The following is a 22,609-nucleotide window of genomic DNA, read 5'->3' as shown; positions in this document are numbered from 1 at the left end:
GTCCCCATTCAACCTCTCTCCTCTCCCACCTTTCCTCCTTCATGACTCGAGTAGGAAACTTGAAGGCGACAGGAACATAAGAGGACAGGAGAGCAAGAACAATACACAGAGGGAGTGATGAAAGCATGGAGGACAAGAAAGATAAAACAGAGAGGATGTGAGGAGACTATTATGTTCCGCATGTCCTTGTGTTAAGGTAAAAAAAAAAAAGATCCTCTACCTTTAATGTTTTATTGAGAGGAGGGGATCTATTATTTACAACCTTCAGATCCGTGTGGTCAGAGGGAGAAAAAACAAAGATGTTCTTCTTCTCTTTTCTACTCGTTTTTTTGCCTCCTTATACCTTGCACTTTCTTCTTGTTTAGAAAGATGTTTTGTGGCAACTTTACTAAAAGGTCCAATCAGTAAGATGTGTAGTGAGTGAAATGATAAAGTGAGCTTACTATCTGATCAGACATTAAGGAAACATGCTATGTTGAAGTGCTGGCTTCTCTGACAACAATGCAGCAGCCAGTATGTCCTCCTCCTAACTTTAGATTCTGGTCCTGAAAGCTCTGGATTTGTTTGGACCAGAGAAGGTAGGCGGTTTTAAGACACCCCCGCACAGCCGTTTTGGACGCCCCTCGGCCTGCCAGATATGAGACCAGTTACCAGTTAAAGGCAGGTGTTTCTGTGCTTGGCAGTGGATTTGTGCCTCTTTAGAATATAAAAAACAACAATCTAGCAGATGCTCCTGTGTGTCCAGGAGTATGTGTGTGTGTGTGTGTGTTTGTGTGTGTTTGTGTGGGTGTGCAGATGCTCTGATATATTTAGCTTTGATAACAAATGTCCTGGGATCCAGACCAATCTAGTCGATAATGATGGAGAGCATCTGTGAGGCGAACAGAGAGCAACATGTGTGTGTGCGTGTGCATGTGTGTGTGTGTGTGTGTGTGTGTGTGTGTGTGTGTGTGTGTGTGTGTGTTGAAAAATGAGGGGACAGAAACAGAGAAAAACAAGAAAAAAAAGGCTGATGGAGAGGAAGAAGAGATTGGGAGAATAATGGGATGGAGGGATAAAAAGCATACGTTGAGACTCACATGGTTGACAGGGAGTGCAGGGTGGAGAAAGCTCCCGGGGCGATGCTGGTGATCCGGTTGTCGTACAGAGACAACAGACGCACCGAGCTCAGACCGGTAAACGTGCTGTTGTCAATGCAGCTGATCTGGTTGCTCCGCAGCATCCTGGAAACAAAGTTTTTTCTTATTAGCCATGAAAGCCAAAAAGTTTTCTTACATTTATACAGATAGTCTCTCAAGCCTATTAACTACATTTCATTCAAAGACCTTTTCGTTTATTATTGGCTTATTAAAGATTTTCAACTCTCTTCTCAGCATGGAAGTTAAACAGTTTGTGTATGAGGGATAAATATCAAATTAGCATCCTTTAAAGATGATTAAAAATAGACAAAAAAAGACATTAAAGTGCACAACCTTCAATAACATGAACAGAGATAAAACAGGAAGCAGAAGGAAATCCAAGCCTGTCCCCATTGGACAGCCATGACTGTAATTTGACATTAGCCTTTGACATGCAGTCATGTGGGACCAGGCTAACCGAGTTAGTTAGCATTAGCTATCCCTGGGACGCGCTAACCCAGTTAGCATGGCTATTACTGGAGCTGGGTTCCTCTTAACATAATACAGAGACAGCCATGATGCCATTAGAGAGTCATTAGCCTGCATATATATACGTGATAGCATTAGCTAGTCATTACTGAGCAAACACAGACAACGTTAACTCCTGCTTTGGTAGACTATCCTGTAACGTCTAATTGGAGGCTATAGGGTGGGCACCACAATTAGAGGAGCGACAATATGTTGTCATTAGCGTCGATTTTAAGATAAACAACCCTGGTCCTCTCTCTTCAGTAAGACGGAGAAAAGCTAATGAAGTTCATCCTAAGTTAAGATGCTAACTTTAGGCCATTATTTTGAATCTGTGGCTCCTTTCCCGCCTGTCATTCCTCACTCTCTCTCTCTCTCCCTGATTTCAGACTCTGCACTGTCCTATCCTTCCAAAAAAGGCACAAAATAAATCTTTGTGTTTGCCTCTCTGAAGTCGATCAGAGCAGTGCTACATCCTCTCTGTTCCCAGCGTTTGAGTTTTTCGGGGTTTAGACTTTATTGTCATTCAAACTTGTACTTTACAGTGCAGATAAGAACGAAATTTTGTTGCATTTGACTCGTTAGTGCAGGATAAAAACAGCAGCAAGTGTTCACAGAGAAACAATAAGGTGCAGATATAAATAGATATAAAAAGAAAAGCTATGAGTAAAATTACTATACAGATAAATATATTGCAGGGACGAATGTTCAGAGGCCTGACTGGTCTTAATGTGGCTTTATATGTTCAGCATTTCCAACGTGGGCGACTGAGGTGAGTTCATAACTCTTGTTTTGAACTTTATCGACTCATTCATGATTCAAGAACTTTCTGTTGTTCTCTTTTTAAGCACTTGTTTACATATATTATTCGTTAGCATTAGCATTCTGACTCCTGGGGTTACGTAGCCTGCATAATAGCAGGGTATAAACTTTCATAACAAGATTACTAAAGACGTAAACACACACACACACACACACACACACACACACACACACACACACACACACACACACACACACACACACACACACACACACACACACACACACACACACACACACACACACACACACACACACACACACACCAGTAGACTTACAGAGTTTTAAGACCAGTCAGGCCTCTGAACATTCGTCCCTGCAGTCCCATTAGCTTGTTCCCCGTCAGCAGCAGCTCCAGGACTCCCCCCGCTCCGTCAAACGCCCCGTCACGGATGTCCCTCAGTTTGTTGTTGCTCAGGTTGCTTCAGGAAAGAGACAGACAGAAACACAACCCCTACAACATTAGACACACATGCAATACTTCTGACGGAATTAAAGGAATCCATCATGTGACAATAAACGTTATCGGCTTCTTTTCGTCTAAATGTCCTTGTCATGTAGAAATTATAGATATTATTATAAGAGCTTCACTGAGACTTACGCACACACACACACACACACACAGTAAATGAGACAAGTGGTCACAGACAGCTGAAAGTGATTGCCATCTCCCTTTCTTTCCCGAGCACAATCAGAAAAATGAAAATGAAAAGAGAACGTTTGGCCACAGAGACAATAACTCGAGATGATAGCTATCACAACGACTGTAGCTTTCATTCACGACTAGTTTTTTGCTTCTTCTTATCAGCTTTAGGGAGGAGGAGAAGAGAGGAGAGGAGAGGAGTGGAGAGGAGAGGAGAGGAGAGGAGAGGAGAGGAGAGGAGAGGAGTGGAGAGGAGAGGAGAGGAGAGGGGAGGAGAGAGGAGGAGAGGAGAGGAGAAAGTCGGGCAAGAGGAAAAAGGTGAGCCTAGAGAGAAGACGAGAGAATAGGAGAGAAATGTGCAGAAGATTCAGATGTAAAAAAAAAAAAAAAAAAAAAATCAAAGAAATAATGATTGCAGGGAAATTACTTGTACAATAAAAAGTAGCCGAGCAGGAGCATGAGTGGGAGAAAATTGAAGGAGACAAGAGCAGAGGAAAAGGAAAGAAGGGAATGAAGAAATTGAGGGAAGGAAAATGGAAATGAGTGCGAACGCAGCCAATCTATACCGTCAGTGACACTGCGAGATGGTTAGCAATTTCCTCTCCAATAAATCAACTGCTGCTCTCAGCTCTGTCTTTCTCTATCTCATTCTGACACGCACAAATGCACACACACACACACACATACACACACACAAACCCAGAGTAGATAAGGAGTGACTGTAAATCTGAACCCAAGGCCCATCTTCTATTTCCATTTAATATTCACTTCCTCCCATCCAAACTGCTTCTATCCCATCCTCTCGTCTGTTCTCACACACTCCTCTTCCTCCTTCTCTTCCTCATGTGTCAATCCTTTCACCTTTGCTATCCTCGATGTGTTTCTTGTATGTTCTTCTTATCCTTTATGTTTCCTTCTTTTACCTCCTCTTCACCTTTCTGTCTTGAGGCTGCTCGATTGTTCTGCATCCTCTCTCTCTCTCTGTCCACCTGCTGTTATTTAAGTTAGCTTTCTTTAGCGATGCTAATCGTTCTGCTCTTCATTCACAGTGCTAACATGTTTTTAGTAACACTTAAAGCATCAATCAGGCACTCTTCCACCTAAAAATAGTCGTTTCAAAGTGGAGCTGATTTACTTTACAACTTGGATTGACTTGGAAGACGGCATTTCGGCAGCGGGCCGTCGTTCTCTAGCAGGAAGTGCGTACAGCTTCACAGCATTAGTTCATAAACAAATCTTCTGCTTGAAAGCAGCCAGTCCTTGTTCTTTATCTCCCTGATTCTCCCTCTATCTGCTGCACATCTCAGTGTAATTTGCACTCAGGGAGGAGGAGGGGGATTTATTTAAATTTGTGCGGCGTCCTTGTATGTTTCAGTCTCAGTTTTTTGTAACTTATTTTGTTTGGGAGGTCGTACAGCCCGTCTCTGTGCTGTCAGATACAATGATCGATTGATACAATCCGTCTGAAACAGACTCCAATGTTCTTGTTTGGTTTTGAACGCTCAAACAAGCTCGGGTGCGGACCAAAGAACCAAGTCTGGTCCGCTTAAAAACAGGGGTGTTTGTTTGCTTCCAAGGGCACCAGAGTTCATTTCACCGTAGGAGAGAACGAGAACCAGACCAAACATAAGAAGTGAACCAAACAGCAGTGCATTGTGGGTTGAATTCGGCCGTCTGTAAACAATGTCTAATATGTCTGCTGAGAGTGGCTGACCTGTTTGTGAGCGCATCAATAGCTCCACAAAGAGAACAAGGATTCCTGCACCAATCTACAAATGTTTAAATATCCTTTCACACACTCACAGTAAATCTCTGTACGTGTGGTCTAGTTACTCATTTACAGTTTTGCACCAATAATATCTGCTTACTAACTTCCGCCTTCTTTTCAGAGAACACATTGAGTAGATGCAAACATAATTTGACTCTGAACAAAGAAAAATACTGAATCATTAAAAACAAAAAAAGTTAAAACGTGTACGTACATCTTCTTCAAGTTGGGCAGCTTCTTAAACATCCCCGTGACCTCCAGGAGGGCGATCTCGTTGTCGTTTAGCCTCCTGCAGAGAGAGAGAGGGATGGAGGGAGACGGTGAGACATTTATTCTCCACAGAAGTCAACACACACACACACACACACACACACACACCCACAAAAACACACTCCAGAAGAAAATGAGAGAGGGAGAGAGAAAGTCTGCTCGACCGCATGAAGGTTAAGAGGGCGTTTAGTGCTTGCTGAAGAACGACGCTGCACGCCGAGCAGACGGAGTGGGAGAGAAGTTGACATCCTGGAGAAAGTGGAGGAGCAGGAAAAACAAACAAATAAAGAACGGGAGCGGAGGAGCGATGATAAGAAAACAAAAGAAAAGGCGAGGAGAGTGGAGGAGGTGCAATGAATCCTTTGTATGTGGTCATCAATACCCATGATGCCCTGAGCCGGGAGAAAACTGTTTGAGAGATTGTGAGCTAGAAATCTGCTTTATTGAGCTAATTTGTACAAAAAGAGTTCCGCAGGAGGCTGTGTTTAGAGATAGTGAGTGTGTGTGTGTGTGTGTGTGTGTGTGTGTGTGTGTGTGTGTGTGTGTGTGTGTGTGTGTGAGAAATCGAGGAAAGGAAGTAAAAAGTTCAGCTTGAGGCGCCGCTTTCTAATGAGATACAGCGGGGAGTCAAAAGATGGATCGACCTGGACGAAGCCGGATCGGGATAACGAATCGCAGAGTCCGACGTCGTTTGTGCGCTCGGTTGATTCGCACATTTCGCACACATCAGCGCAGCGATTATGGATGAAAGAGTCCTAATCTCTTTACCGTGTGATCTAGAGTCCTCGTTATCAACTCAGACCGCACATATAGAATTTTTATTGAGTGCAAAACAACATTAAGCGTCACACTTATCGTGGCGCTCTCAAGGCCAGCGTGCAGGATTTTAACGGCGAGTGGGAAGCGCCTCACACACACAGAAAAAAAAAAAAAAAAAAACCACTCACATGACATGAAGAGAGAGACAGAAAAGAGACGCAGAGCAGAATGAAGTCCATACAAGCCTTCAGCTCGGGCACACACTCCCCTGATTTCCCCTGATGATGCAGGTTACACAGGGCACGACTGAAAGCGTGTGTGTGTGTTTATGAGTCTGTGTGTGGCCCTCAAAAACACTCGGCTCGGTTGTGCATGTGTTTGTGTGTGTGTGTGTGTGTGTGTGTGAGAGAGAGAGAGAGAGAGAGAGAGAGAGAGTGTGTCAAAATGGCAGAAACTGTGATCTGCCCTCTAACCATCCATAAAGGACAAAGTTTATATATTTGACACGGAGCAGCCTGGGGACAGCCGGGCAGTAAAGGAGGGAGACTTTGGAGGAGCACAGAAAATAAAGAGAGAGAGAGAGAGAGAGAGAGAGGGGCGAGGGACAGAGGGCTGGGAGGCTAATGGTCTGTGGGATACTTCCATTATTAGTCATCTTAAGTGTTGGCCACAGTCTGATTCACCATTAAACCTCTCATTTCTAAAGTAGTGCAGCCGTTCTGCATCCGCCCATAACGCTGCAGTTAAAGCAGGAAGTATCCCATGTTGGCTCTCAGGTTTTGGCCACAGCCATTCTTGTCCTGCTTCGTAAAGCTGCCAGTGATTCAGCACTATGAGGTGAAACTTGTCCTCGGGCTGAATTTCTATTTCCTGACTGAAAATATTAGCTTGCTGAATATTTGATGAGGTGCAAGGTGCTGGAAGTAAAAATGAGGGATGGCTGATTTTAGCCGCAACACACTTTTTTTTTTATTGTGACACAGTTTTACGCTTGGAGAGATGTTTTTCAGGCGTGACAACTTCTTCAGAAAAGTTTTTTAACATCATCCGAGCAATCGTTTGATATTTGATGTTGTGCTTTATTTCTGTTGAGTTTTCTTGTATTTTCAGGGGCGGACCAACGGGGTGACCTGGGCCACCACAGAATCCTAAACTATGATTGGCTTTATGCCATGTCAGAAGCGGGACTTGTGTTTAGATCAACTGTTTTGAGCTGTGTTGCAAAATACAAGCACCTCGTCGCTCGTAATTCCGAGATTATCATCTTGTTTTTTTTTTTTTTTTGCCTGTAATGGAGAGAGATAGGACAGCTGGATAGAGTCAGAAATCAGGGAGAGAGAGAGTTGGGAATGACATGCGGGAAAGGAGCCACAGGTCGGATTTGAACCTGGGATGCCTGCTTGGAGGGCTACAGCCTCCATACATAGGGCGCACGCTCTAACCACTGAGCCACCAGCGTCCCATATTATTATCTTGTTAAATCGAAAAGAAAGTGCAGATTTTTATTTTCTCAAGCGAATTCAAAGCGCTGGCGTAGTTTTTAAAGTTTAACAACTGATCCATAGACACTTTAAGATGACAGTTTACAGTCGATACGATTGCAAACAAACTTCAGGGCCACCCCTGCAGAAGTTCCCCAGTTGGGGGTCACCCCAGTCAGGAAAGTCTCCTGGAGGAACCTCCTGGAGTATATCAACATAAGCATAATGTCGCCACCTTCATGTAGACAAACTAGAGTTTTTATTTGAGTCTGTCGCTGCAGCGGATTCTTCTCACATTCAGACCTTTAACCCAATCAGATTGGTTACTCTTGTTGCCTGTTTCCTGATTCTCACTTTCTATTCGTTGGCACCATAAAATAAGCGATACTTGAACCTGCTCGGTATTCGAGTGTGAGAGCCTCCGCCTGACATCATGACGGCTCTTCTGGGACTTTGAGAGAGCGATGGAAGAGACTGTAGAAGGGGAGTTTAGTCTGCCCGCTCAAAATGAAAAGTGACGGTCGTGAGACTTCTACGAGAGAGCAGAAATGTGGATGTTCATATCTGCACGCCTACATCCTTGTTCCTCTGTATGAATGTACACGGTGTTTGTTTTCAGGTGCATGACCATGAGAGAGGGAAAAACGTCTTCAAGGTCCATGCTATGTTCAAGGATGTGTCGATGGTGGGAGAAGTCCAACACATGGCATTATGCTTGCGTACATTTGAAGTGTGTGTGCATATGTTGACTAGATGTGACACCGGCCGACTTACAGGTCTGTGGTGTGTTCAGGGATGTGAGGAGGTATACGGGTCAGCTTCAGGTTGGAGCAGTCAACAACGGTGCCTTCACAGCGGCATTTCTCCGGACACACGAGGTCCTGGAAACACTCCCCGCTCAGACGGCTGCGGTAGTCCTCCTGACCTGCAGAGACGAGAGGGACAGGAGGACCAGGACAAAGGAACGGGGAAGAGAAAGAGAAAATCCAGGTAAATGACATGAAGTGCAGGAGCAGGACGGAGGAAGCAGAAGGGGACAAAGGAGTAGAAAGACAGACGAAGGGAGACACCAAGAGAGACACTTGATTTAAATAAAGCTTTAAAATAAATTACATCGTGACCACAACTCAACATCTCAAGCGTCAAATAAAACACAGCATATTACCCATGTGCATACTCAGGCAACAGATTATCAGTTTCTCTCTAAACCTCGGCCTCATGAACTACCCTCGTTGGTGAGCTCGCCCCCTGTACAGAGGCTTTGGTCCTTGAGAGCGTTCGGCTCCTCGTTCGTGTCCAACCTGTGACTCCTTTCCCTCATGTCATTCCCCACTCTCTCTCTCTCTCTCCCCAGTTTCTGACTCTGTCCACTGTCCTGTCTCTAAAAGAAACCTTTAAAAACCTTGAAGCGCTGCAGCAGGGAGGGGTGAGCGACTCCGCACGGCTATCATAGTAAATCACATTAACAAACAGATATACGTGCGGTTTTACGGAGGGGTTCTCTCGATGAATGTGGTTTAACCCCGGATGTTTTTGTTTAACAAGGTGAGCCAGAGACCGCTGCTGTTATTTCGATGTAACGCGAGCGGCTCTTATTTAAGACCCTGCGGAAAAGACCTGCTTTAAATCATGCAGCACATCCACTCTGAATTGTTCTCACGGTTATCACTGCTCATTATTTCTCTTTTTCAAACTCACTTCATCAGTTCGACCTCTCGTGTTTCTCTCCTTTCAGACTTCTCAAACTTCTTTATCTGTCACTTTCTGGGCAAACACTCGTCAAGGCACTCGACAATGCGTTCAAAGTTGAGATTTTGAGTTTGACTTCTCACCCTGTTCTTCTTCACTTTTTTATTTCAATGAAAGGGAAGCAAACTCTGCTGTGACATCACTTCAGTGGTCGAATTCAACAACAAAGAGATTTTAAAGTTTTACGAGAGAAACAGCAGAAAAACAAAAACGGGTGTGCATGTTGTGAAATTTGCTCTGAAGTTGATGCTGGCAGTTGTGCATGAATGTTGGTTATTGGTGTTTAGGAGTTACATCGTTGATCATTTGGTGCACGCTCTCTTTTAAATGGCTCATGAATATCTCTTTATTTAATCCAACCACAGCGATAGCTCGGCGTGTGAGCAGCCGCACATGTGAATGCAAACAAAGAGAAAGGAAGTATTTAGCCCTTAATTTCAGATCCAAGGCGTGTGATTGGTTAGGAGAGGCAGGTGGGTGTGTGCTCGGCGGTCCCTGGCGCTTGACGGAACCATGTGATGCCACAGTAGGCGGGGCCACATGGTTAGATCAAGCACAAGAGACAGCTGCACGAACCAATCAGAATGCAGGTCCACACAGGAGGAAGGCGGGGCAACAGAGAGCTGCACCAATCAGTCAGGGGGGCGGGGCAGGGTCCATACAGGAGAGGAGAGGCAACAGACAGCTGCAGATCCACACAGGAAGGGGAGAAATGCCCACTCCACAGAGTCCACAGAGGTCCAGAGAGGAAGAGGAGATGCAGGGAGAGGCATGGGGCTGCAGGGAGGAAGGGCTGAAGCAAAGAGAACGGCCATAACCAGCTGCGAGAGCGTTTCTAATCTACTTATCTTATATTTATTAAGAGAAGAGCGCAAAGTTAGGGCCCAGCTTGCCACTGAGCCCTCCATGCTTCAGGGTCCTAATAAAGGACAAGGCGGCTAACAAATTGAAACACCTGTTTTCATGTTAAACAACTGACGTGGATAGTTCATGTAACACAAACCAGAGATACCCCTACATTTCAACCTCTTCTGTTATCGCCCGTTTATCACTTCTTACCACATTTAAAGGAAGAATGTGCAACATGTTCCGCATAAATATCTCATAAATCCAGTCTATCCTGTGTAAATGTGTCTCTGAGTCATGACAGTCTACAATGAGAGAGAAGCTCGAGTCCCGCTGGCTGTGTTGTTGTCAGGCCGTGTTTACATGGACGGGACGGCCGGCTCCTCCCCTTGTGTATAATACTGTTTTAGTCAAGGACTAGAGAGAAGAAGAAGAACATACTCACTGATTACTTGGATGTTAGTAAGAGTTTTTAGATCACGCTCATTCTGTGTCACTTTACATGTAATGTGAAGCTACGAGCTAACTCAAGAACGCTAGCATTAGCATGGTAACACAACAATGCAGGAAACAGGTGATTGCACCTCGAGCAAAGGACAGTTTTGTCGCCGTGTGTGCTTAATGGTGTTTAATTATGGTGCGTTCTAATTTATAACTCCTTCGTGTGAACATGAGTGGAGAGGGGTTGGAGGTGTGTCTCTGGAGGAGAGCGGAGGCTGGTTCTACTGGATCGCACATTCTTCCTTTAAAGCCTTTACATTTTAAAATACTGAGGTCTGCTTCAGTGCTGCCTTGTAAAAAAAACCCCAAAGCCAATAGTTTGTAAATTGTCTGGTAGGGTATTCTTAAAGTTAAATTTCCACTGAACCATAAAAAACATTATATTTAAGACTGAGAAAACAAAATGAATAGCCGCTCTGAGGATGTTAAGAGCACACAGACACACTCTCATTCAGAGTCTCACACAAGTGGGCACTCCCAGCCTATGGCGGGTCCCTGCTGAGCCGCTTATTGTGCTGTTTCAGGATACTGAAGTGGTCTGGGTTGCAATTAGAGAGACCCAGGGCTCGTATCAGAGGAAATAACAGTAATACAATCGGAGCAGAGAGAGAGATAGACACTGTGCTCAAGCGCCCGTGTGTGTTTATGAAACAATTTCACTCTAGAATTACAGACATAAACCGATATGAGGTTTGTGTTCAACTATATGTGATCACAATGTTCCACCTGTGCATCTGCATGAGCTCATATCCTACCTGTGCACCTGAACTTCTTTCCTTTCACCTGGCTGATGCGTTTGTTAGCCAGCCTTCTGGGATGGCTGCAGCGGGCTCCACTGGTCTCGATGGGGTTGTCGAACAGGTAGTCCGCCAGCCACTTCAGATGACAGTCGCACATGAAGGGATTCTGTGCCAGATGACTGAAAGACAGAACGAGAGACACACATGTCTTAGGAAATGAATGTGCAAAGGTTTTTTCTGTTTTGAAGGAACGGTCTGTGATGCCTTTAAGTCCGTGTTTTTTTTTTGTTCAAAGACTTTGGTTTTCAGAGCTTCCTGTCACATTTAACAAACTCAAACTGAAGACAGATGCTGAAGTATGAAATACTAAATGAAAATATTTTCCCGCTTCAATAATCTATTCTTGACTCGTGGCTGCGGCTCCAGTTAAGACAGCTGAGTGTATGAATCGTTTTAAACTTACAGAGTCTTGATGGAGCGCAGAGGTGTGAACAGTCCTTTGCTGATTGACTGCAGTTTGTTGTCGTAGAGCGACAGCAGGTTGAGGTTCTGCAGATCCTGGAAGGTGTTGACTCTCAAACAGTTAATCTTGTTGGCATTCAGCAGCCTGCAAACACAGAGGAGATCCATTCAGAGTTCGTTATTTATTCATGAACTTTTTCAACTTATTCAAAGGCAGGGTTGGTAACGTTCGAAAGCTAGCATGACTTTGAAAGTAGCGTTCCCTCAGTGTTCCGTCTACACAACCTCCCCTCTGTGCGCCCTCTAAAGCCACGCCCCTCACTTACGTGCACGAGCTGCCTCTAACTTCATTGTTGCTGAGCATTATACAAACCAAAGCTGATGTCGTACGCTGATGATATGATGATTTATACTCCTAAATAACATCTTTATTATAAAACCGCAACCCTCTTCCCCCATCTTCTTCTCACTTTTTCATCCCCTGTCCCTCCCCACACAACTGGGATTATATTATTGTCTGGCCCTGACACATACTTCGGAGAAAATGCAGTTTTATACATTTTTCTCCTTTTCTTCTGGAGCATTTGGTTGGAGTGTAAAATCCAGTTCTGACAGGAGGGGACAGGTGATTAGAAGACAAGGAAGGGTGAAGAGAAAGGAGGAAAATGGAGGAGTGATGGAGGAAATAATGGGTAGAGACGGAGAATGGATAGCCAAGGAATTTGACTCAGAGTGACACAGATATACAATTAAGTGAAAGAAGCTGACAGGTGGAATGGAGGAGAGGGAGAAAGGGAAATGAGAAATGTGATGGAGGGATTAAGTAAATGACAGGAAAGGTTTGCACCTCCACCCTTTCCTCAGTCTCTACATCCTTTCATACCTGCACTTCATTAGCTGATATAACCAAGCTGACAGCTTTTTGCGTGCACGTCCTTTACTTTCATGTCTCTTCAGTCTCATCCTGGTTCCTTTTTCTCTTTTATCAAACAAACACTCCTCTTCCTCCTCTCGGCCCTTTTTGTTTAACCTTTTTGTGCCGTTGTCCCTCACACACTCGTACGCTCTTTCTTCTTTCTTTCTTTGTCTAACAGGTGACAAACTGGCTACAGCTAAGCTTAATCATCCAGACTCATCCAAACGAGCACCTATACCGCAGAAAACCACTCGCAAACCACACACACATTTACATTCACAGGGAGATCAATGCACACACATGCCGCTCTGCGACATATACTCGCCTCATTAGGCAGCTCACAGGAGGAACTAATTACTTGAAACTGCACCAGTAAAACAAAGCAGCGCAGACAATACAAACAGCAGACCAGCAGCTATACAAAGCAATAAACACATCGCTGCAATGGAGGCTTGACGTGCTGCCTGATTCGCCAGCTCTAATCTCATTTACAAATATTACACTTAATGGGAGAATGACAGCATCCTCAAAAATCCAAGGGATTTTCTTCTGTCCTGGCACAAACATTAAAAGACATGATTCCCCTGTCTGGGTGAGCAATGGGATTGACCAATGATGTGGCATGACATGAATATTAACTAGTCCTTCATTGATTGAAGCAGTCAAAGATTCACAGAAACATCATATTAAGGGAACTATCCTGCATGTTTAAACAAATATAAAGCAGTTAGTGTTCACATCTATGCCAGCAGCTTCTCGTTAGAGGGGATGCTAAATGTTAATGATGTTATACAGTATATGCTCCCTCACTTACTTTTCTAACATCATATGCATTCACATGTTTCCTCTTCCTCGTTTCTGTCTTTTCTACATCTTTCCATCTCTAGCCATTTATTCTTCCATCCATCCCCCTTTCCTTTTTTTTCTGACTATGCACCATGCATCCCAATGATCCACTTCAGGCCATAAAAGGTGTTTGCGGGTTGGATTCACTCATCCTCATTTTCTTTGCTTGGCTTCACTTTACGATGGAAAGGCCCAGAACATTAGCAGTTTTCTGCAGTGGACTGCGGCATTTGCAGGGATCATGAGCCTCGTGCAGTGCAGATGTCGCTGTCACAGGGAACTGCATGCTGAACCAGTATGCTGCAGGTTGAACCTGGGCCCTTCAGGAATCATTCAGTACGAATAGCTTTACTTCTAGGACGCACTTAATGTTAGCAGAACTACGGGAGATAGCAGCTTAATGAACTTACTCTGAGCACAACAGATGGGGTGTTAATGCATGAACAGGGGATTCTGCTGTAGCTGACGCTGAGCAACTGTGATGATTACCAACATTTGCCTTTCTCATATAATCACCACCTTACTGTATGTTCAAGTAATATGGGCCTGTTACAGAGTCCATAGTTATGATCATGGTGCAGAGGGTAATGCATGTGGTTATGAATATTTATGTTTGTTATTAAGGTCAACAAACATTCCTAAAAAAATTAACTCAAACAAACTCAGTAATATCTACGATGACTTATTCTGCACAGTTTGGAAGCAACATTATAGTAAAGTTAAGGGACACTGAAAGTAAAGGATGGTACTTTTTAAATGATACCAAATTACTTTGGACTTTAGATCGTCATGAATGTTGAATTCCCATCCTTCACAAAGTTCCTCAGGTGGTGTATAATTTACGAGTTCCTAAGTGTGCAGGTTGCTCTTTTTTAAAAACATTTTGTACGTCCATTGGCTAATCCTTAGCCCACACCATTACTAAAGACTCTAATGCTGAATTGCATATTGAGCCAGACTATCTTAAAGCAACAATATGTAACTTGCAACTCTGTTTGGTGCACTTTGGCGCCCTCTGAAGGTATCCGAGTGCAACTACAGCGCTGTAAAACAGACAAAGAGCAGTTACGCCTACAACGTGCTTTTGTTTACCACGCCGACTGACGAGGTTCAGTAATATTATCTGACTCTGCTAGCATCTACAGCCCATTGTTTGCTAACTGTTAACATGTGGAGTTTGTGTTTGTGTATTCATCTGTTACCATGACGACTATAGGTTGTGGCGAAATTGCTACATTGGAGAGGCTTATTTATTAAATGCTAGCTGAGATTGGTTTGTAAGGTTCAAAGTTATGAAGATAACTTGAAGAGATTACTTTTTGGCGTCAGATGGATTTATTGATTTCTTCGTATCAAACCTGAGACAGAACTCAGTTTAGACGACTTCCTGCAGCCGGTAAAGCTGCTAAACATGAGACAACGATGACACCACATGAGAACGATACAGGCTAACGCTACATCTCAGTCTGTTCTGAATAATATCTGCAAGGATGTACGCTCAGCTTGTCGCTCGCTCACTCGCTCTCGCTCTCTCTCTCTCTCCTTATCTTCCTCCGTCTCTGTCCTCTTCCTCTTAGCTATTGTATCAAACAGTACAGAGACGGGGTAACTGGCTGCTTTGTAGCTGAATTCTGCTGTGTGAAAGCGCTGTAATGACGTATGCACTTCTCACTAGATGACCTCGACCCGCTGCCAAAGTTACATAGTGCTGAAAACAGGTGATAGGGCCACTCTGTGGACAGGAGAGAGATGCTAAATCGACCTTTAAAACTCCTCTTTTCAGGTGGAAAAGTTACATGTTGTTGCTTTAAATCCACAGAAACTAGTTCCTCTCTCGTTGTGTGATATCTCTTTGTTTCTCTCCTTGTTATCCTGGGGAGACCACACACACACACACACACACGCACACACACACACACACACACACACACACACACACGCGCACACACACACACACACACACACACACACACATACACACACACACACACAAAAGTGAACACATAACAACAGAACACACAGACAGTACTTACAGTAGCTGCAGGGAAACCAGTCCATCAAACAATCCCTTGGGCAGCTCTGTGATCTTGTTGCCATACAACACCCTGCACAGGAAAACAAAACAACATCATTCAGGTTACAGTGTGTACGAGGCTGTGTTTACATTTTAAGACTTGTGCGGCCTGGAGCAGGCTGCAAAGTCAAACGTTCTTCTTCCACGATCTGTGGCGTCTAGTTGTATTTTATCTCATTAAAGCACTTTAAATAAATCTTTCAGTTGTTTTGAGGAACAGCATATGGCTTCTATTTTGATCAGGACATCAGGTGATTAATGTTATTTAGTCTTTCACTCACATAGCATTAGCATTGATAGAAATGATATGATATAAAGATATTCAGCAGAATACAGACAATAAGCCCTAATGGGGCTGTGGTTCATTGGTAGAGTCGGTCGTCTGGGGTTTGATCCCCAGTTCCTGCTGCCACATGTTTAATGTGTCCTTGGGCAAGACACTTAACCTCGAGTTGCTCCCACTGCTTCGTCAGCGGTGTGTGAATGTGTAGGTGTGATCTGCGGTGTAAAAGCACTTTGAATAGTCTCTACTTGTGAGCAACACATAAACATTTACACTTTAAATCCAGACGTCCTCTGTGCTTCTTTTTTTTTTTTTAAGATTTATTTTGGGCTTTTCATGCCTTTAATTCAGAGGGAGGACAGTGGATAGAGTTGGAAACCAAGGAGAGAGAGCGGGGAATGACATGTGGAAAGGGGCCACGGGTGGAAGTGAACCCGGGTCTACTGCTTGAGATGAGAGTCTCAACACATGGGATGCGTGCCCTGCCACTACGCCACCAGCGTGCCCCCCTCTGTGCTTCTTATTTAAAATACAATCATATTCACCTCTGTACATACATGTGATACAAAACATCACACTAACCGAACTGATGAAACAGTCTCAGGGTTAAGTTATCAGTTTACAGTGTAAGGTGACTTTTCCAGTCATCGAGGCTTTTCTCACTTTGTGAACTGTGGGACCAGTTATCTCATTTGAGTGTCAGAAAGTGAAATGATGTTAAAGATGAGCCTCAAGTTGCAGATGTAACCATTTAATCCAAATGAGCAGTTTTATATTTTGCTAAATCACGCTTCAGCTGGCCTGTGCTGCAGACATCGTGCCTCTTATTGAGTGTGTGTGTGTGTGTGTGTGTGTGTGTGTGTGTGTGTGTGTCAGTGCATGTTTTAACACCCAGCAGAGTTCACCTTGTCTGCCCCTTCTTGTCCGTCGGTCTGTCTCATTTCAATGCTCGGGGATTGATTCAAATTAAACTGTCCTTCATGTTCTTATCACATTCACCCTCTGTGATTACAGGCGGGTACAGTTACACGCACACACGCACACACACAAAAACAAGAAAACATAGTGACACACAAACAGACCGTTGTGGTCCAGTTGTCAGCATCAACAGTGACAACATTTTTACTCGCTGGATGTCTGGAAATGCAATTACTGTCCTGTCTGAAAATGTGTGCTTATGCATGTGCGTGTGTGTGCATGTGTCTGTGTGTGTGTGTGTGTGTGTGTGTGTGTGTGTGTGTCATACTTACAGTGAGGTGAGTGAGCGAAGGCCGCTGAAAGAATCAGCTGCAATGTCAGAAATCTGGTTCTTACTCAAATCACTGGGGAAAGAGAGAGGGGGGGGGGGGGGGGTGGAGAGAGAGAGAGAGAGAGAGAGAGAGAGAGAGGGAGGGTGTGAGTGCATTACTGTAAGACACAGTAATGGGGCTCATTCATGAATGTCCTAGAACTGTCTGACAAATGATCACCAGAGAATACATCAGCAGAGGTCAAGGGGACAGGAGTATAAAAAAGTAAGACAGGTTGAATGTGTAAGTAAATGAGGGACAGAGTGAGGGAGAGACAGGAAAGAGAGAGAGGAAGAGAGAGAGAGAGAGAGAGAGAGAGAGAGGGAGAGGGAGAGAGAGGAGAGAGAGAGGAAGCAGTGGCATGTTAAGTGCAGTTCATGTCATTCACTTCCACCTCTGTAAGATATATTATTAAACACTTCTATTGAGGTTATAGGGTTGTGTGTGTGTGTGTGTGTGTGTGTGTGTGTGTGAGCGACAGAGACGAGATGAGATGACCTGTGAGGGAGTGTGTGAAGGTGTGAGGGTGTGCATACTAGTCCAGACTTTGAGTTAGACAAAAGCATTCTTTGAAAAGCTGCTAAATGAACCGTGCAGAGTGAAAATGCTTCAGACATCAGTAACTGTGAGCGAGTCCATCTGCGAGACTCGTTTCATTTTCTCCTGAGGTCAACAGAAAAATGAACAAATGTTAAACTGATGAAAGAATAATTAAATGAAGGCATAAACCCGAGGTGTAAATGTGATCCCCCCACGATGCACCTCAGAACGCCACAGGAGGACATTCCATCAAACTTCCATCAAACTCCTCCCTTTGAGAGTCATGGTGCTTTCAATTTCATCTCGGAATCTGGAAATTCTGACTTACCGGTCTGATGCGTCATCAGGAACGACCCCCTGAAGTCTAAAATCAGACTCGGAAACTCAGAGCAACTTCAGTAGTCCGAGTTCAAATCCAACATCGTTGCTCTGGTACTTATTTCTGCTTATATTCTATATATAGAATTTTTTATTTTGATAGGGAGCTACTGAAACGACTACATTTCCCTCCAGGGTTAATTATTTAAGTATTTCTGATGCAGGTTGGTGGTTATGCACACATTGGCCTGTCTTCACAGACATTATGCTGGAACGTGTTCGAGAGTTTTCATAGTTTTATTCAGACTTACATTCTCTTGAGCTTCTTATACGTAGAAAAGGCTCCAGCGGGGACACTCTTGATCAAGTTCTGCTCCAAACGTCTGAGAACGAGAGAAGGAAAAAAGACAAAGAGAGAGAAGAGAGGAAAAAGGGCGTGAGACGATCTTTAGGAACCATCTAATTAAAACAGCACATTAGCCCTTAAACACACAACGAGAACATTTGAATAAAACTTCAAAAGCAGTGCGTCGTGCATAAAGTTATGAGCTCATTTCCCTCCCTTTCAATATTTAATTTCACCAAGGACAGAGAAAACATTGGTTATTACAAAGTCCTGTTTGAGCCCACAACATCAGCCAAGCACACCCGGGAAAACAAAGGTCAAAAGGTGGCTGTTCCAATCAACATCTACACAATCTTTCTGCAGGATGGTCGTTCCTTTGCAGCAGGGGCTGTGCAAGGTCACGCTGAGTGAAATGAGCTCACAGCGGACCAACCCAAAAAACTGGATTGCAAACCACAATTCCTATTTGACTAGAAATACTCCTTTGCATCAGTATGGCGAGGAACAGGGAGGCTAAGTGGCTAAACCTGAATGTTTAAACAATACATAAAGACGTTTGATGAAGCCACATCCATTTCTTCTTTAGGAGCAGCAGGGCTGTTGTTATGAACACATATTGGCCCAAAGAAATGGATTACATCTTTTCCCCTGGAAGACTGGAAGACTGCAGACTCATTACGCCATACTGGTAGAATTTCTCTATTATCACACGGGGAGCCATCAGAACCCACTGCTGGGGAAATGTACTGTTAGTTTAGCCTCTGCTCCCCTGATGATGTGGGCAACACCTCCATCTATGTAGCTCATGCATTCTTAATGTCTCCTTGTTGCTGTGGTGAAAAGGCGGGGAGGAAAGAGGAACGTAAACAAGACTGAAGAGGGGATGAGCGGAGGATAAAAAGTCATGGGCGTGTAGCGGAGAGAATTAGAAGAAAAAAATGGACAAAAGGTAAGAGGAGAAATCATAGGAGGGAAGAGTGGGAAAATAGGACAGCAGAGGAGAAATCAGAGGAGTGGAAAAGTGGACAACGGGTGGGGAGGGACGAGAGGAAAAATCAGAGAAGAGGAGGATGCGGTGAGGTCCCAAGGCCAGCCACAGGGTCAGCTGTCAGGATGATAAATGGGAACTAATCCACCCTTCTTCTTCCTCTCCTCCGTCTCTTCCCCCCGCCCTGTCTTGCTCTTGACCTCCATCCTTCATCCCCTCTTATTCTTTAGTTTATTCTTCTTCATTGATATCAATCCATCCATCCATCAGTCTACCCTTCTATCCAGTTATCAATCCATCCATCCATCCATCAATCCATCTCTCCATCCATCCATCCATCCATCCATCCATTCATCAATCCATCTCTCCATCCATCCATCAGTCTACCCTTCTATCCAGTTATCAATCCATCCATCCGTCTCTCCATCCATCCATCCATCTGTCTCTCCAGCCATCTGTCCATCTCTCCATCCATCCATCCATCCATCCATCCATCCATCAATCCATCTCTCCATCCATCCATCAATCCATCCATCCATCTATCCATCCATCCATCAGTCTACCCTTCTATCCAGTTATCAATCCATCATCCATCCGTCTCTCCATCCATCTGTCCGTTTCTCCATCCATCCATCAATCCATCCAGCCATCCATCCATCTGTCCGTCTCTCCATCCATCCATCTGTCCATCTCTCCATCCATCCATCTGTCCATCCATCCATCCATCCATCTGTCCGTTTCTCCATCCATCCATCAATCTATCCATCCATCCATCCATCGATCTATCCATCTGTCCGTCTCTCCATCCATCCAGATCCATCCATCCATCCATCCATCCATCAATCCATCCATCCATCTGTCCATCCGTCTATTCGTTAATTCATCCGTCTATCTATCCATCCATCAGTTGTTCTGTTGTGATAAAACATAACCCCGGTAAAAGAAATGGTCACACGTGCCAGATTTAGTTTTATCTGAATTAATGCCAAAGACTTCCGACTGCTCCTTAGCCGCCTCTCTTAAATTAAACACTTACTCGGCCCTTGTTTTTAAATAACAACAACCCCTTCATTGTCTGTGTTCTTGGCTCATGTTCCTTTCTTAATTGCCACGGCTCAGGCCTCTGGGTAGACGACGGCAACCTAGACCCGCTAAGGGGTCAAAATAAATCAAGGATGTGGAGATATTGACAAAGACGACCGGGGCACACAATAGGTAACAAATTATATCTGGGGGCTTTAAAACAAGGTTGAGACAAAGACACTTAGAGGCTCAATATGAACGGAGGCATTAGGGGGGGAAGACATTTTAAGAGGCAATATAAAAAATCTATACGGCGAGGCGGCGATTAAACGAAAGCCGCCGATGGTTTTGGCAGGAGAGCGTGTTCGTAATGGGCTTAGTCTGCAAACTGACGGATACATGCACACTCCAACACATCTCTGCTGACGTTAAAGACAACCACCTTCAGATAAACCTGACTATGGAGACGCTTTAATTTTGATTGGAATAGAAAGTCACATTTGAATTTGCACAGACGGACACGTGTTCACATTTGGCCGTGATTCCGCTAACAGCGTGCACAAAGACAACTTTGTCCACGTTAGAGTCCTGACGATACATCCCTCACTTACACTCTGTTGTTTCTGGCTGCAGCAGCGACAGTTATTGATATGGATCTGATGCTAATTCTGAATGTCTGTGTGTCCTAGAGATTTCATTAGATATATTCAATCACAATCCAAGTGTGCGCGTGTGTGTGTTGGGCTAAAGTACCTACCCTGTTTGCACAGACAAAACTGGTGTGTCTGCATAAATGTGTGTGCTCCGGTGTGTGTGTCAGTGTGAATCTATTACTTATGCTAGGGAGGTATAGCCGTTTCGGTGTAACGGTGCAGGGGGAGGATTGCGTCCTTACTCACAGAGCAATCAAGCAGCTGTCCTCTGTACAAACAAACAGGGTACAACGATCAATACGGATATCAAACACGTCCCACTGTGGCGTTGCGTGTGTGTGTGTGTGTGTGTGTGTGGGGGTTTGAAATGTGTCCGAGACACTGCTAGGAGGAGGGAGTGAGGAGAAAGGATGCCTTTGCAAAAAAACTCAAAGTTTGGGTTAATTGTTACGTCTGTAATTCAAAGCCAAAATGTGAGGATCAAATATTAACTGTGCATGCTGTTCTGTCTGAGGTACAGAAAGTTTGAAAGTGATTTATTACACTTTTCAAATCGATAAAAACGTCTCCTCCTTCGAAAAACAACAAGAATCAAATCTCTGCTATACCCACATATTAGCATAGAAGAAGAAGAACAGCTGAACATGTTGCATTCAATTGATCAACAGACGGGGAAACAAACACGTCTGGAGACATTTACACAAAGATAAAAAACCTAAAGTGTACGTGAAGAGTAAGTAAAGAAAGTGCTCTTACATCTCCACGATGCCTTCAGGGAGGTTGGCCGGTATTTCAGTGAGACCTTTACGACGACAGTCCACGATGTTGTTGTTACAGCTGCAGGTGGGCGGGCACACGGCAACCTCAGGAACACAGGTCCTCGGCTCCGTCTGTGCTGGACCTGCAGACAGAAACACACACCGACATGTTTTCTTAACAAACTCCCAGAAGAGCGTGGCTTTACATTTTGACTATCTAATATCTGTTTCCTTTCAGCGGAGCGATGTGAGCTGCATGTTGCTTTGATAGCACGGGAAACCTTCAAGGAAATGAATCAGTAAGAATGTCATAAATATCATCTGGCCACAGTGTGTATGCAATACATATCACGAGATCTGTGCAGGAGAAACAATAAGATGGAAGCTGAACGGGTTGGAACATGGACAGAAAGAAAGGTCTGTGAGACACTCCTACAGAGAAGAGGCTTGTCATGAAGCATGTAGGCAGACGAGAGGAGGCTAAGTGTTGGATATCACGTTGCATCGTGCAGCATCAGACGCTCGCTGTCCACATTGCATCTGTTAAATATTTTAATCTCTGCTCGATGATTTTCAGTTTCCCTTGTAAACAGGATGACATGTGGTGCTTTTATTTTGAAGGTGGAGAAATAGAAGTGTGGGGCTTTGCCCTGTAGACTGACGAGCCTTTGACGGCCTGAAAGTTTGGCCTCCGTGTTGATGTGAGCCAACGCTCAACATTTCAGTCACAGATGAGGATATTATTATTAATGCACCACTGTCTAAACTTTGCCGATCAATCTAAAAGGCTCTTTTGAGTGATACAAGTGCAATAAATGTCAGTACATTTTCCCTCTAGGACACTCCCAGTGCCTCGTCGAGCTCCCTCAGTCCTCGTCCACACGGGCA

General features: G+C 44.2%; 1 protein-coding gene across 1 annotated transcript in view; it reads right to left on the bottom strand.

Moving 5' to 3' along the window:
- slit3 (slit homolog 3 (Drosophila)) overlaps positions 1–22,609 on the bottom strand; it is a gene marked incomplete in the record, with an annotated part of 235,943 nt that overhangs the window by 41,302 nt on the left and 172,032 nt on the right. Inside the window, 10 exon segments of the mRNA XM_065958425.1 lie at positions 1,080–1,223; positions 2,747–2,890; positions 5,094–5,168; positions 8,164–8,314; positions 11,241–11,404; positions 11,689–11,832; positions 15,483–15,554; positions 17,057–17,128; positions 18,265–18,336; positions 21,720–21,864. Coding sequence (XP_065814497.1) covers positions 1,080–1,223; positions 2,747–2,890; positions 5,094–5,168; positions 8,164–8,314; positions 11,241–11,404; positions 11,689–11,832; positions 15,483–15,554; positions 17,057–17,128; positions 18,265–18,336; positions 21,720–21,864 — 1,183 coding nt within the window.

The sequence above is a fragment of the Labrus bergylta genome, chromosome 9 (assembly GCF_963930695.1).
Source record: "Labrus bergylta chromosome 9, fLabBer1.1, whole genome shotgun sequence".
Taxonomy (NCBI): domain Eukaryota; kingdom Metazoa; phylum Chordata; class Actinopteri; order Labriformes; family Labridae; genus Labrus; species Labrus bergylta.
Note: the sequence above shows the minus strand (reverse complement) of the source record. Positions and strands in the feature narration are given on the sequence as shown.